The 11,315-nt window shown below is 35.5% G+C and overlaps 4 protein-coding genes across 4 annotated transcripts in view; 1 reads left to right on the top strand and 3 right to left on the bottom strand.

Annotated features, from left to right (window-relative positions):
* Positions 1-357: 357 nt before the first annotated feature.
* Positions 358-2,203, top strand: LOC136345678 (uncharacterized). Its single transcript, XM_066294206.1, has 2 exons — positions 358-1,010; positions 1,071-2,203. Exons 1-2 carry the CDS (start codon positions 944-946, stop codon positions 2,201-2,203), a joined length of 1,200 nt encoding a protein of 399 aa, XP_066150303.1. The 5' UTR covers positions 358-943.
* Positions 1,739-11,315, bottom strand: part of LOC136345575 (aldo-keto reductase family 1 member B1-like) — a 79,441-nt gene continuing 69,864 nt past the window's right edge. Inside the window, exon 9 of the mRNA XM_066294058.1 lies at positions 1,739-1,748. The gene's annotated coding sequence lies outside the window, so the exon portion shown is untranslated. The remainder of the gene's footprint in view (positions 1,749-11,315) is intronic.
* Positions 5,066-6,631, bottom strand: LOC136345588 (uncharacterized). The gene is made up of 3 exons (XM_066294068.1): positions 6,475-6,631; positions 5,966-6,421; positions 5,066-5,909 (listed from the first exon to the last, which is right to left on the bottom strand). Exons 1-3 carry the CDS (start codon positions 6,563-6,565, stop codon positions 5,221-5,223), a joined length of 1,236 nt encoding a protein of 411 aa, XP_066150165.1. The 5' UTR covers positions 6,566-6,631; the 3' UTR covers positions 5,066-5,220.
* On the bottom strand, positions 8,548-10,560 carry LOC136345589 (uncharacterized). The gene is made up of 2 exons (XM_066294069.1): positions 10,436-10,560; positions 8,548-10,378 (listed from the first exon to the last, which is right to left on the bottom strand). Exons 1-2 carry the CDS (start codon positions 10,500-10,502, stop codon positions 9,234-9,236), a joined length of 1,212 nt encoding a protein of 403 aa, XP_066150166.1. The 5' UTR covers positions 10,503-10,560; the 3' UTR covers positions 8,548-9,233.

Below are 11,315 nucleotides of genomic sequence, written 5' to 3'. Positions count from 1 at the left end.
TGCTTCCTTCGTTGCGTCGGTATACAAAATTGTGCTCGGAGAGACGTTATTAATATATCAAGGAAAGATTGGACAATGAGTGGGGAAGGTGTATTATTCTTGTCATATCTCAATAAAGAGGTATCTATAGTTGGAGCTCTTATGGACCAAGGGGAGATCTCTGAGATTACTGAGATGGAGGTTTTGGAAAGAATGAGATTATCTCCTAGTAGATTCAGGATATTGTGCATTGGGTACGAATTTGTGGTGTCGGTGCGCAGTAATTGAAAAACTTCCCCATCATATTGTGGCAGATTCGTTTTTGAATTTTTCCATTACCGACATAATTTTCAACACGTTCGCATTTATACTTTTAAAAAACCCACCCGGTATGTTAATACACGTTCGGAGATGTAAATCGAGACGTATCATTTTGTGACTTGTGAGCTTCACGTGAGATGCTATATATCGTGGATGTTTTTAAGAGTAGAATGAGCCTCAATTTTGGAGTAAATATCTTAGAAACACTTCAGATTTTAATGCCTTGCGTCCTGGTAACCAACCACGTGAAGATTTATTTTTATATGGCATTTTATGTTACAGGCAAACCATGTATTTCGTATATGATTTAACAATCACTTCACTGTAAATCGGTTCTCCCATGAAGAGTGTGTGTATTACCCATAACCCTTTATGAGCATATTTAGGTTATAAAATTTATAAAGTATGATGTTATAAGCTATTGAAGGTAAAAATTGTTTCGTTAAATACACTACAACAAAACAATCTCCTTTCGAAGAATTGCTGCAAAATCCTTTATAATATCCCGTTATACGAGGTCGGTATACAATAAAGAATACTACCAAACAGTTATTATATTTTGTGAATCCCTGAAGACTTCGTACAACAATCGAAGAATCACGCTGCTGGTCTCCAATATTAACAATTTTGAATATTACTGAGCATGAAAAACTTAGCTTTACTTCTTTTGTGGTGCCATATGGCTCTTGGCCCAATAACGGTAAAGACCGGTAAGTCCATATTTGTTCATTTATATCATCCGTTAGACGCGACAATAACCAAGATTTCAGAATGTGTGATTGATCCATTCGAAGTTGACCCCCACCCTTTAATAGTTTTATCAGGCAGTACTGACTGGATCTATCCAGAACCGGGTGAGGATGTCTTACGATTCGACTCAGGTACCTCTATTGACTTCTTATGTCCCGGACGTAATGTTTTAATCAACAATAAGTCCACTAGAAGTTCCATTTTGGTTGCCCTCTGTGTTTCCGATGCAACCTTCCAGACCAGTAATGGGGCTTTGGTGAGATGGAAGGCACTCAAATGCAGTGGGCACCCTTGGAGGGATATCAGAGACAATGGGCACAGTTGCGCAGCTGATGGTATAGAATTAGAAGTCGGGTTCTTTCTAGGAGATGGAAGGTTCCTGAATTTTCTGATAATCTGCTTCAATGTGGAGCGGCAGATTGCTTACTATACATTTATAATCCAAACTGCTGCCATCAATCAAAGAATACGGGGAACTCCTAGGCCTAGCTGGCTTCAGGGCTCTGAAATCTACTTTATGGAGAAAGTTAAAAACATCTACTCGAGAGATCAGCAAAAAAGCATTATAAATAAGCAAATAGGGCTTCCAGCTTCCTCAAATAAATTCATAAAAAAATCTGGTAATTACTTCTTGGCAAGAGGGCATTTGACAGCAAGGTCCGATGGGTTCTATGCAGCACAACAAAACGCGACATTTTATATGCAAAATATTGCACCTCAGTGGCAAACCTTCAACGGGGGCAACTGGAATCAGGTTGAAGTGAACTTAAGAGATTATATAGAACTAACAGGTGAAAACCTGTGGGTGTGGACGGGTGTACATGGAGTTACCACATTACCTCATCAACTAACTGGGGAAGACATTGAGTTGTACCTATTCATGGATTCCAACATTAGGGCTCTTCCAGTTCCTGAGATTTTCTATAAAGTCGCCTTCAACCCTCTAACACAGGCAGGTGTTGCTTTGATAGGTGTCAATAATCCCTACATTGAAGAATTCATGCCTTTATGTGAAGATGTTTCTGAGTATTTGTCATGGTTTACTTGCAAAAGCAGTCTGATAGGTGGCTATTGCTACGCTTGTACTGTAGACAGTTTCCGGGAAGTTATCGATGTTTTGCCTGGATTTTCTGTTAAAACATTATTAGTTTAATGCAAAGCAAATAGATTGACATAAACATACCGAGAGTTTTATTGTTACACTTGACGTCAGGTTTTGGTAAGGTTTAAACGGCCAGTTTTCTTTATAACTCCGCGGAGTCTTATCAGCTAAGTTAAAGTCTTAATAAAAGAATTAGAGGCCTAATTATTGTTTTTAAGATCAATACGGTTATTTGTCCCACAAATGTGGAAAGTGATATTTTATCGCTTGCTGGTTACAGTTTTATTTGGGATATACAGCGTAATAAATTTAAGGATTTGAACGCCTGCCAAAAAAACTAAGCTATTTATTAGTGAGATACGAGGGGTTCAAGGTATAAGGAGAGTAAATATTTTATTATCAAAAAACCAAACAAAAAAGAAATATTTGACGTTGATGTCTCAGAATTTAAAGGCAAGTTTTTGGTCTCTAGAAAATATTGCAAAAACGAAAAAAACTAAATACGTTTTTAAAAACAGCATAAAACTGGCCAATAAGTTTCCTTTAGCTTTTCGCTGATTTTTTCAGTTCTTATAGCTTTCAAGATATCCGTACTTGTAGGCCAATTTAGTCGACACTGAATATAGGGTGTCCTATTTTCGGTAGAAGGGAAGGGCGGGGGGGTTAGGCAGTTCCCATGTAGATGGAGAAAAACCGTGGTCGAGACCCTTGGTTCGATTTTTCAGTCAATTTCAATTATCTCAGTGGCATTTTCACATCTCGATTCGTTTGGGAGATACAAGGTGTTTTTCATTTTATGCCATTTTCTTTAGAGCCCTGAAGCTTTTTTGTTTGCAAATATTTTAAATTTTGACACGTACATGTTTTGTGCATTTTTTATGTGCAATCTACTGACGTGCTCGATTTTTTTTCAGCTTAATTCGTTTTCAAGTTACAAACTAAAGGTGCATTTTTGTAAATGGAAACTGTAGTTGGTTATAATTCCATTAATTATTTTTTAGCTTTCTAAAAATATATAGTTCCATATATTTAACTCGATAAATAAGAAAATTATAAACATTTTTTTTTAAGGAAAAGTATCATACTATGCAAACCTTAATTGATTTAGAAAAAAGAAATAACAACGTTTTTATTTGATAACAGTCCACAGGTTAATGGATGATCTCTTGATCATATGAATAATATTCTTGTTGGGATGTCTGTTTTCAGAGAATCTTCAATAAATTAGCATTATTATATTCCATTTCCATAAATATTCAAATGGTAAACACGCAAGCTGCCTATTAAATGATGCCTCTGCAGCTTGTTGTGCATTAAAGTTACACTGATAATATATGCCGATCATATCCAACTATTCAAAATTTTAATACTTTGCATTATCAACATGATCCATTACAAAAAAGTTGTGAATTTTAATAATTAATTATTATTTTAAAGAAAGGTTTGAAACATTGAATCTAAATATATCTTCAAACCTAACTACATATACCTGTCTAATATTTATTTATATGAAAGAACAACGTGAGTGTCAAATAACTAGCTATAAATGTCTGTAGTAAGCAGAGGTTCATCTGTGAATTGATTAAGAGGTGTTTTTCAAAAATATTGTTTATAATTTTCTTATTTACCGAAATAAATACAGGGTGGTCATTTAGTGCGGTCTCGGAAGATTACGGCTAAACAATTTAATATTTTGAATTTCTTTTTTTTGCGTTATATACAGGGTGTCCTCGAATTACGTGGCCAAAATAATACCGCAGATTGTTTGAGTGAAAATAAGTCGATTTAACTAAACTTCCCTCAGTCCAAAAATTGATAATTATGGAGCTACAGGGTGTTAAAGTTGAAAAAAATCACATTTTCTTTAATATCTTTCGATTTCTTTGAGTTAATTTCACGAAATTTCATATTTGAGTGTGTTTTAGGATACGAAATTCAAATTTATTAACGATTTAGTTGTTTCTTCTAGGGGACGCCACAAGCGACCATTAGGACACATTTAAATCTCTGTAACTTTTTCGTGCCACGGTGTATATTATTTTGGTATTTAAAAACCTTTTTCCCTACCTTTTATACTTAGAAAAGGTATACTTTATTGACGTCGCTAGAAGCAACGGTTTTGGAGAAAAATGCATCTAAGCCTGATGATGCATGCAAAAAACCTTAAAATTATTTTCCGTTAAAAAAAATTAAGTTTTTCAAAAATAATTATTAGTAAAGGTATAACAATAAGTTTTCAAAATCAGATATTATTAAATAGAAAACAAAAATAATAATTAACAAAGAAACAACAACAAGCGAGAATAACACTTACTAATTAATTAAATTAACTTATGTAAATTGTTGGTTTAATTTTTTTTCATTTAATCTGCTATCATAACAAATGTTCACTGTGCTGTCTTGCACATACAAAAACGCACAAAAGATATTTTTGTCAAAATTTTAATTATTAACAAACAAGAAAGTTATTGGGCTTAAAAAACAACTACATAAAATGAAAAACATCAGGTATCTTCCTAACAAGTTGAGATATTAAAATGCTGTTTAGACCATTGAAATTGGCTTCAATACCGGGCCAACGGTTCCGATCGCGATTTTTTTTCATCTATTTGAGAAACACCCGAAACCCCCCCATCACAGCGAAAATAAAACACCCTTTACATATCAGCAGATTTTCGTGCGATTTTTTAAAAAAGCATGAAGATAAGCTCGTTGAAGTAGGGCCGAACATATGGAAAGAGCAAAAAAGCTCACTAACATCATACATTAAAGGACATGAGGAAAGTAAAGAGAGGGATAACCGCACCCTCAACTTGAGCCGAAGACTTACGAGTAAAGTAGGGGTCTTTGCATTTCCTTTCCTTCGAATTTAAGACCCCTCAACTATACATCATTAAATCGTAATTAATTAAATTAAATTTTTGCTCAAGAGAATTTTATTTGAGGTCATAACTTAATATAAAGCTTTATGATTTTTTTTTATATGAAGGTTGCTGAATAGATATCCCCCTGTACGGATTAAGTCTAAGATGACCAAATTTGAACTGCTTTCATAATTGCCTATCGCCTTAAATCAGCAGCTCGTTGATATCCAAATCAGGGAAATTCTTCACAACTCTTCTAAAATCTGTAACGGTACAAGCCCATGATATTCCCTTAGACTGGTCATCCTTCTTCCACTTCAACCACGTCAATGAATCTGACACGTCCTCGCAGAACCTATCGATATCGCTTGAATCCTTATAAGGGTTGTTGACCCCAATCAGGGCAACCCCACTTCCAGATAAAGGTCTGTATACAACCTTCCAGTAGAAGTCTGGAACTGGCAGAGCTCTATCATCTCCATTTACATAGAGATAAAGCTCAGTGTCTTCTCCGGTAATTGCGTGAGGTAGGGTGGTTACTCCCCATCCGCCAGTCCAAATTTGAAGAGTCGCATTGTTACGTGAAGCATAGTCTCTCACATCGCTTTCAGTCTGTTCCCAGTTGCAGCCGTTGAATGTTTGCCATTGTGGTAGGGCATTGGCGAAGTGGAAGGTGCTGTTCTGCTGAGCAGCATAGAAGAAATCACTTCTGGCCGTTAGATGACCCCTGGCCATGAAATAGTTGTTATTGTTTTGAATGTAAGTGTAATCATCGGATGGCAGCCCCAAAAGTCCGTTAATGGTGACTCTTTGTGTGGCGGTAGTATAGAGGCGGTTAACGTTGCTTAAGGTAAAGATCCCAGTGCCTTGAGTGAAGCTAGGACGAGGTGTACCTACAAATCCATAGCTTTATTTTAATAGATTAACTTAATTTTTCTCTCGCAGGTACCTGAAATCTGTTGACGTATAGCTGGAATCAAGTTATAGAAACTATAGATGGCAACTTCAGTGGTTCTATCAAAACACAACACCATATTACTGGCGAACCTTGTAGAGCTGATTTCAAACCCAATCTCAACTTCAGATCCTCCAGCTTCACAGTCATTTCCGGTGAACCTTCCACTTGAAGATGGATTGGTAGAGCATTGAATTTGTTGCCACAAATAACTAGCATTATTAACAATGAATCTGGATCCACTAACGCAGGATGCTGTGGCGACAATAAGGTTAGTGGAGGAACCTTCAAGAACAAGCTGACCTCCTGGACAAGCAAAATCTATGGTTTCCCCCTCATAGAATTTCAAGGTGGTTTCTCCAGATGATGTTGGGTACACGAATGAATTCCATCTTAATATCAAAGGAGTTGGTGAGGCTCCGGAGAAGGGGTCGATCTCACATGCTATGGCTGAAGTTAAAAGGGCTTCGATGATTTCAACTTGAATGTAAAATGATACTTACCCGAGGTCACTGCCCTAGCATTGGTATACTGTTGTATAACCCTAGCAAAAGCAGTGGGGCTCAGCAAGAGGACCAGGACTAAGGGTATCATTCTAGTGAACCTCAACTATTACTCGCAACTCTATTCGATTGAAATCTCTTATTTATACTTACCTCGTGATGCAAAATAATCTGGATTCGTTTCGTAAACATCACTAAGCCGAGTCAATCTGTTAAGCTACTGGATTTTAAAGATAAGGAGATTCGAAATTTCCTATATTGTCATCTGAGAAAAGTGTTTATACACTTCTAATTGTAGTTGCATGATTTGTATTATAAAAAATTTAAATATCTACAATTGGGAGTTAGCGTATGTCTTAATGGATTCTTATTTTAATCTTTCAAGAATTTAATTCGTTTGGGTAATTTATTATTTTGAAATTTTGATCATATTAACGGAATTCTGTTTGTTCGTCTATTGCTTGTGTTGTCCTTCCTCTTTTATTTTTTATTCAACATCTTTTATTTCTTCATTTGACCATATTGGAACAGTCGATGTGATTCCATATTTATCGGAGAATCACTGTGCAATTAATGCAGTGGCGGCTTAATAATTTTAGAAGTGAGGATCAACGTTAATTTCGATTTAATCCGATGTTGGGGAACTCACCATTTTTCCAATGAGGTCAATCGTACCTACCTTACACATCTAATTTTTACATTTTAAGAGAAATATCTCGAGTTTTATGGCTTAATATTTGTATTACTATTTTTTGTTATTCCCTCTGTCCCTTATTAACTATAGACATTTAGGTATGTAAGAGGATTTTTTGATTTGTCAAATATGCGACTTTTTGTTTGGAGCTAGTAAAATCTGGCAAAATCTATATCAGAATAGTTTCTGAGATTCTGAGATTATTAATGGACTTTTCATTTTACATAATCGCAGCTATCTATGATTTTTTTTCTAATTTTGTTGAATTAAGTGGACATTTTCGCAACGCAACCAAGCGATTAGAAAAGTTTAATTTCGTAATTTGATTATGAAATCAAAATTGGCGTCTTCATTTCATAACTCAGTCAATAAAAGGTATCAGTAACAACATTAGTTCTAGTTCTGCGGACACGGGAAGGGACAATTTTAACTTCTGAGAGAGGTGGTGGACTAGTGGATCTACATCGATTCGTTAATTGTGGAAATGAAAATTCTACGGTAACAGCGATTTTCAAAAAAGTAATCTGAGAAAAATCTTCAAAAAAGTCATTCTCAGAAAAAAGTAGTTATCGTGGGTCTCAGCAATTTCTACAAGGTCCATAAAATCAGGCCATTTTGCCATGATCGCATAACACAAAGGGGAATAAGAAAATTGTGTGAGTCTGTGAAGTAAATCATCGCAGATGATGCGTTAATTACTTTTCCGATCTCGATGTTAAGGAAAGTTTAATGTACACGAATTTTGGTAATTCGACGTATTCGTTTGGAGAGGCGATAGAGCATGGGGTAAGGAGCAAATTGAGCCCATATCTGGCTATGCCAAAACTCACTAAATTTTGAGTTAGTTCAATTTCATTTTAATTCGGGGTCTTAATGATTCTTCAAGAAATTCTTTTTAGATTTTTTTTACTTTCGCTATTCACTTGTCTAACATTATGACCTTCCGCGTGGAATGAAATATGGAACATTCGGAACATTTCCATTATGTGAGAATTTTGAGTAAAAATTCTTGTAAAATATTTTTTGGACATTCGCTATCTCAACTTCTTCTGAGTAGTTTTTAAAAAATATTTAAAGTAACACGCGTAGAAATTTCTCTAAAAACTTCCTCATTTCAATAGCTCTCCAATGAGGTATTGCATGTCCAACATGTCATTTGTTTAGGTTTTTACACAAAATGTTCGCATAATGCAAAAATTCCGGACACATTTTATTCCATACAGAAGATCATAATGTTAGGCAAGTGATCTAGTAGTGAAAGTAAAAAAATCCAAAAATAATTTCTTGAAAAATCATTAAGAGTCCCGAATAAAAAGAAATTAAATAATTCAAACTCTATTGAGTTTTGGAATATGCATATATGTCAGAAGGAATATTTCCTTCTTATGAAAAAAAATTAAAAAAACACAAATTTACGCCAGACTTCTTTATTTGACAACGATTGGGAATGGAATGCCCCTTGCAAGGTGTCGGAGTCATTTCCGTGTATCTGTTTTTCTTCAAAAACCGCTACACCATCCACATTCTTCCCACGTTTACATCCCTTAGTCATTCCTTTTCACACCCCATATGATAAAACAGACCCTCTTTATCTTTTAAGGCAACGATCTACTTTAACTAGTACAAGTTTAGTCCATGTCCAAGGGGACACTCATAGGTGTCCGTGACATACCACATGTGCCCAAGGTTAAGGCATAACACCATTCTTGTAAGATAGCAGGTTTATTGCTCTTGCCTTAAATGAATTAATAACCAACCCTGTATCACTTTCTTTATGAAACCTCACATATACACATGGGTTCCATTTGCTCCATTGGTCATACCTTATCACCTGTCCAAAGGAATACGTCGAATAGATAAATTAATAACAAGTTCCAACTTGAAACAATTTGTTCTCGTTTTTTATATTACATTAATTTTCCAATTTTTTATTTGCATTTGTCACTTTAAATGATTTAGGATATTAAGCGTTTACATGTCTTCTGTCCTTTCATTGAAATTTAATTTCCGAAATTCATCTTTTTTGCATTCCATATCTTCAGTGTAGTTTCGTTCATAAGTATCTTCATAACAACAGACTTCTTCTATTCACAACTGAACACAAATTTATCCTTTCGCAGAACTCAGTAACTGAACAAGCGTACATGTATCCCAACACACGATTCCTCTTCTGCCTTCTGAGTTTTTCATTAAACCATGAGACATTATCAGACACATCCTTGCAAACGAAATCACGAAAATTATCAACCTCATAAACATTGTTAATTGAGACAATCACAATGGATCTCCCATCTGTCCTGCTTTGGATCAACTTCCAAAATAATTGAGGAATCGGCATAAGATTTCTATTATTCGCTGTGTGAAGATATAAATTAGTTTTCTCGTTAGTTTTCGAATGTCTCAAGGTGGATACTCCATAAACTCCAGTGTAGACATCAAAATCTGTATTTGAGGAGTTGGCAAGTTGTCGCAGGCTGATTTCTAACTCATTCCAATTGCCTCCATTGATGGAAGCCCATTGAGGAGCCGAATTTACGTAGTGAAAAGTTGCCAATTGTTGAAAATCATAGACGAAGTCCCCCTGTGCTGCGAGGTGGCCTCTATTAATAAATCTGTCGTCACCATGGCCCTTTATGTACGTGTCAAATGTGCTATCCAAACCCAAGAGGGTGTTGATAGTTCTTCGTTCTACATTTCTACTGTACAAGGCAACTAAGTCCATGGAGTAAAAACCATCTTCATTAAAGAATATTCTCGGTACTCGCGAATGGCGGTAATTAATTTTTGAAGTCAACACATATTGCGAATATAGTGGAGTGAGGGAGATGTCGTCAAAGCAGACCCTTATCTGCCTTACGAAGGTCTGATTTTCAGAAATGAGGTAACCAATTTCGATTTCTTTGCCACCCTCTGCACATACATTACGAGTGAATCTTATAGTATTTTGGGGAATTCGTTGACAACGCAAGGAATAAAAGTTCAGTTTACGTCCTGCGGAACTTAAAAGATTATTTTCCACGCATGTTGCCGTAATGTGTTCTGCTAATAAAATGCTTTGTTCCAGTAATTGACTTCCTGGACAGGCGATGGTAATTTTTTCTCCAGTAAACAATGAGATGCCAGAACTCTGGGAATCTGGATACAGCACCTCATTTTGAGAATCGATTATGAGAGGTGTAGGTTTGATTTTGAGGGGATCGATCCGACATTCTAGAAAACTTGTCGATATTATGTTAATTAGAAAACTTATATGTGGATATACTCTACCTGGACTTACTATAACGGGGAATAAGCACAGAGTAAACAAAACAGTGAACTTTATGAATTTGATCATTGGAAATTTGGAAAAGAAAATGTGAAATTTTCAGAGAAGTGATGAATGACAAGATTAAAGAAAGTAATTTGAAGTAACCTGGTTGGCACTGGTGTCTGAAGTATTGAGTAATTTGTATTAAAGAACGTAACTTGTAAGGAGGCTTCCCATATTTGAGAGTATTGAGGCATCCAAATGGCATCAGAGTGCCTACATTGTAATTCCCAAAGAGTTTAAAAAGCGAAGGGTCTCGAGTCGCAGTCTAATAGTTGTAAATCATAACAATTATTTGCAATAACAACGAGAAATTATTGAGTTTTTCACCGATTGTGATGGAATGAAAGACGTAAATAGTGTAACCTTGGGATAGTCAACGCAGCAGTCTTCCAGTTATCTTTAGCACAAGAGAAAGTAGTTGGACCTACCTCCCCAACCTTGGAATCGAAGCTGGTCTGAACAATGGAACAAAGTGTACATATAATTGATGCCTCTCTTTGCAACTTGTAATATAAAGATTGGTTATCGCTGAAGGATTAATTTAGCATATCAGCTTCCTCTAATCCTTTTATGAAGAAAGCATTTCTAAAATGGTATAAGATCCAATCATGCTTTCCATAGAAATTTCAAACATGAGACAAGATGTATGTCATGATTCATCTGAAGATTATACAAAATGTTTCTTGATGGTTGGTAAAAAATGAAATGAGTGAACCTTGAAATAATATTAAGACAAACACTTCATATAAAAACATCATAAATTGCCTCCATTTTGATCTACAGGATGTTGAAATTTTTTTTTTCGATTTTCATTAATTTCTCTGGTGTTTGTAAAAA

The sequence above is a fragment of the Euwallacea fornicatus genome, chromosome 20 (assembly GCF_040115645.1).
Source record: "Euwallacea fornicatus isolate EFF26 chromosome 20, ASM4011564v1, whole genome shotgun sequence".
Lineage (NCBI taxonomy): Eukaryota > Metazoa > Arthropoda > Insecta > Coleoptera > Curculionidae > Euwallacea > Euwallacea fornicatus.
Note: the sequence above shows the minus strand (reverse complement) of the source record. Positions and strands in the feature narration are given on the sequence as shown.

What these genes read in the sequence shown, in the direction of transcription:
- LOC136345589 (XM_066294069.1), bottom strand. Translation starts at nt 10,502, where the DNA reads ATGATCAAATTCATAAAGTTCACTGTTTTGTTTACTCTGTGCTTATTC. An exon ending in CCCCGTTATAGTAAGTCCAG is followed by an intron (nt 10,379 to 10,435) that starts GTAGAGTATATC and finishes CAAGTTTTCTAG; the next exon opens with AATGTCGGATCGATCCCCTC.
- LOC136345678 (XM_066294206.1), top strand. Translation starts at nt 944, where the DNA reads ATGAAAAACTTAGCTTTACTTCTTTTGTGGTGCCATATGGCTCTTGGC. An exon ending in CCCAATAACGGTAAAGACCG is followed by an intron (nt 1,011 to 1,070) that starts GTAAGTCCATAT and finishes CCAAGATTTCAG; the next exon opens with AATGTGTGATTGATCCATTC.
- LOC136345588 (XM_066294068.1), bottom strand. Translation starts at nt 6,565, where the DNA reads ATGATACCCTTAGTCCTGGTCCTCTTGCTGAGCCCCACTGCTTTTGCT. An exon ending in TGCTAGGGCAGTGACCTCGG is followed by an intron (nt 6,422 to 6,474) that starts GTAAGTATCATT and finishes TTTTAACTTCAG; the next exon opens with CCATAGCATGTGAGATCGAC. An exon ending in TATACGTCAACAGATTTCAG is followed by an intron (nt 5,910 to 5,965) that starts GTACCTGCGAGA and finishes ATGGATTTGTAG; the next exon opens with GTACACCTCGTCCTAGCTTC.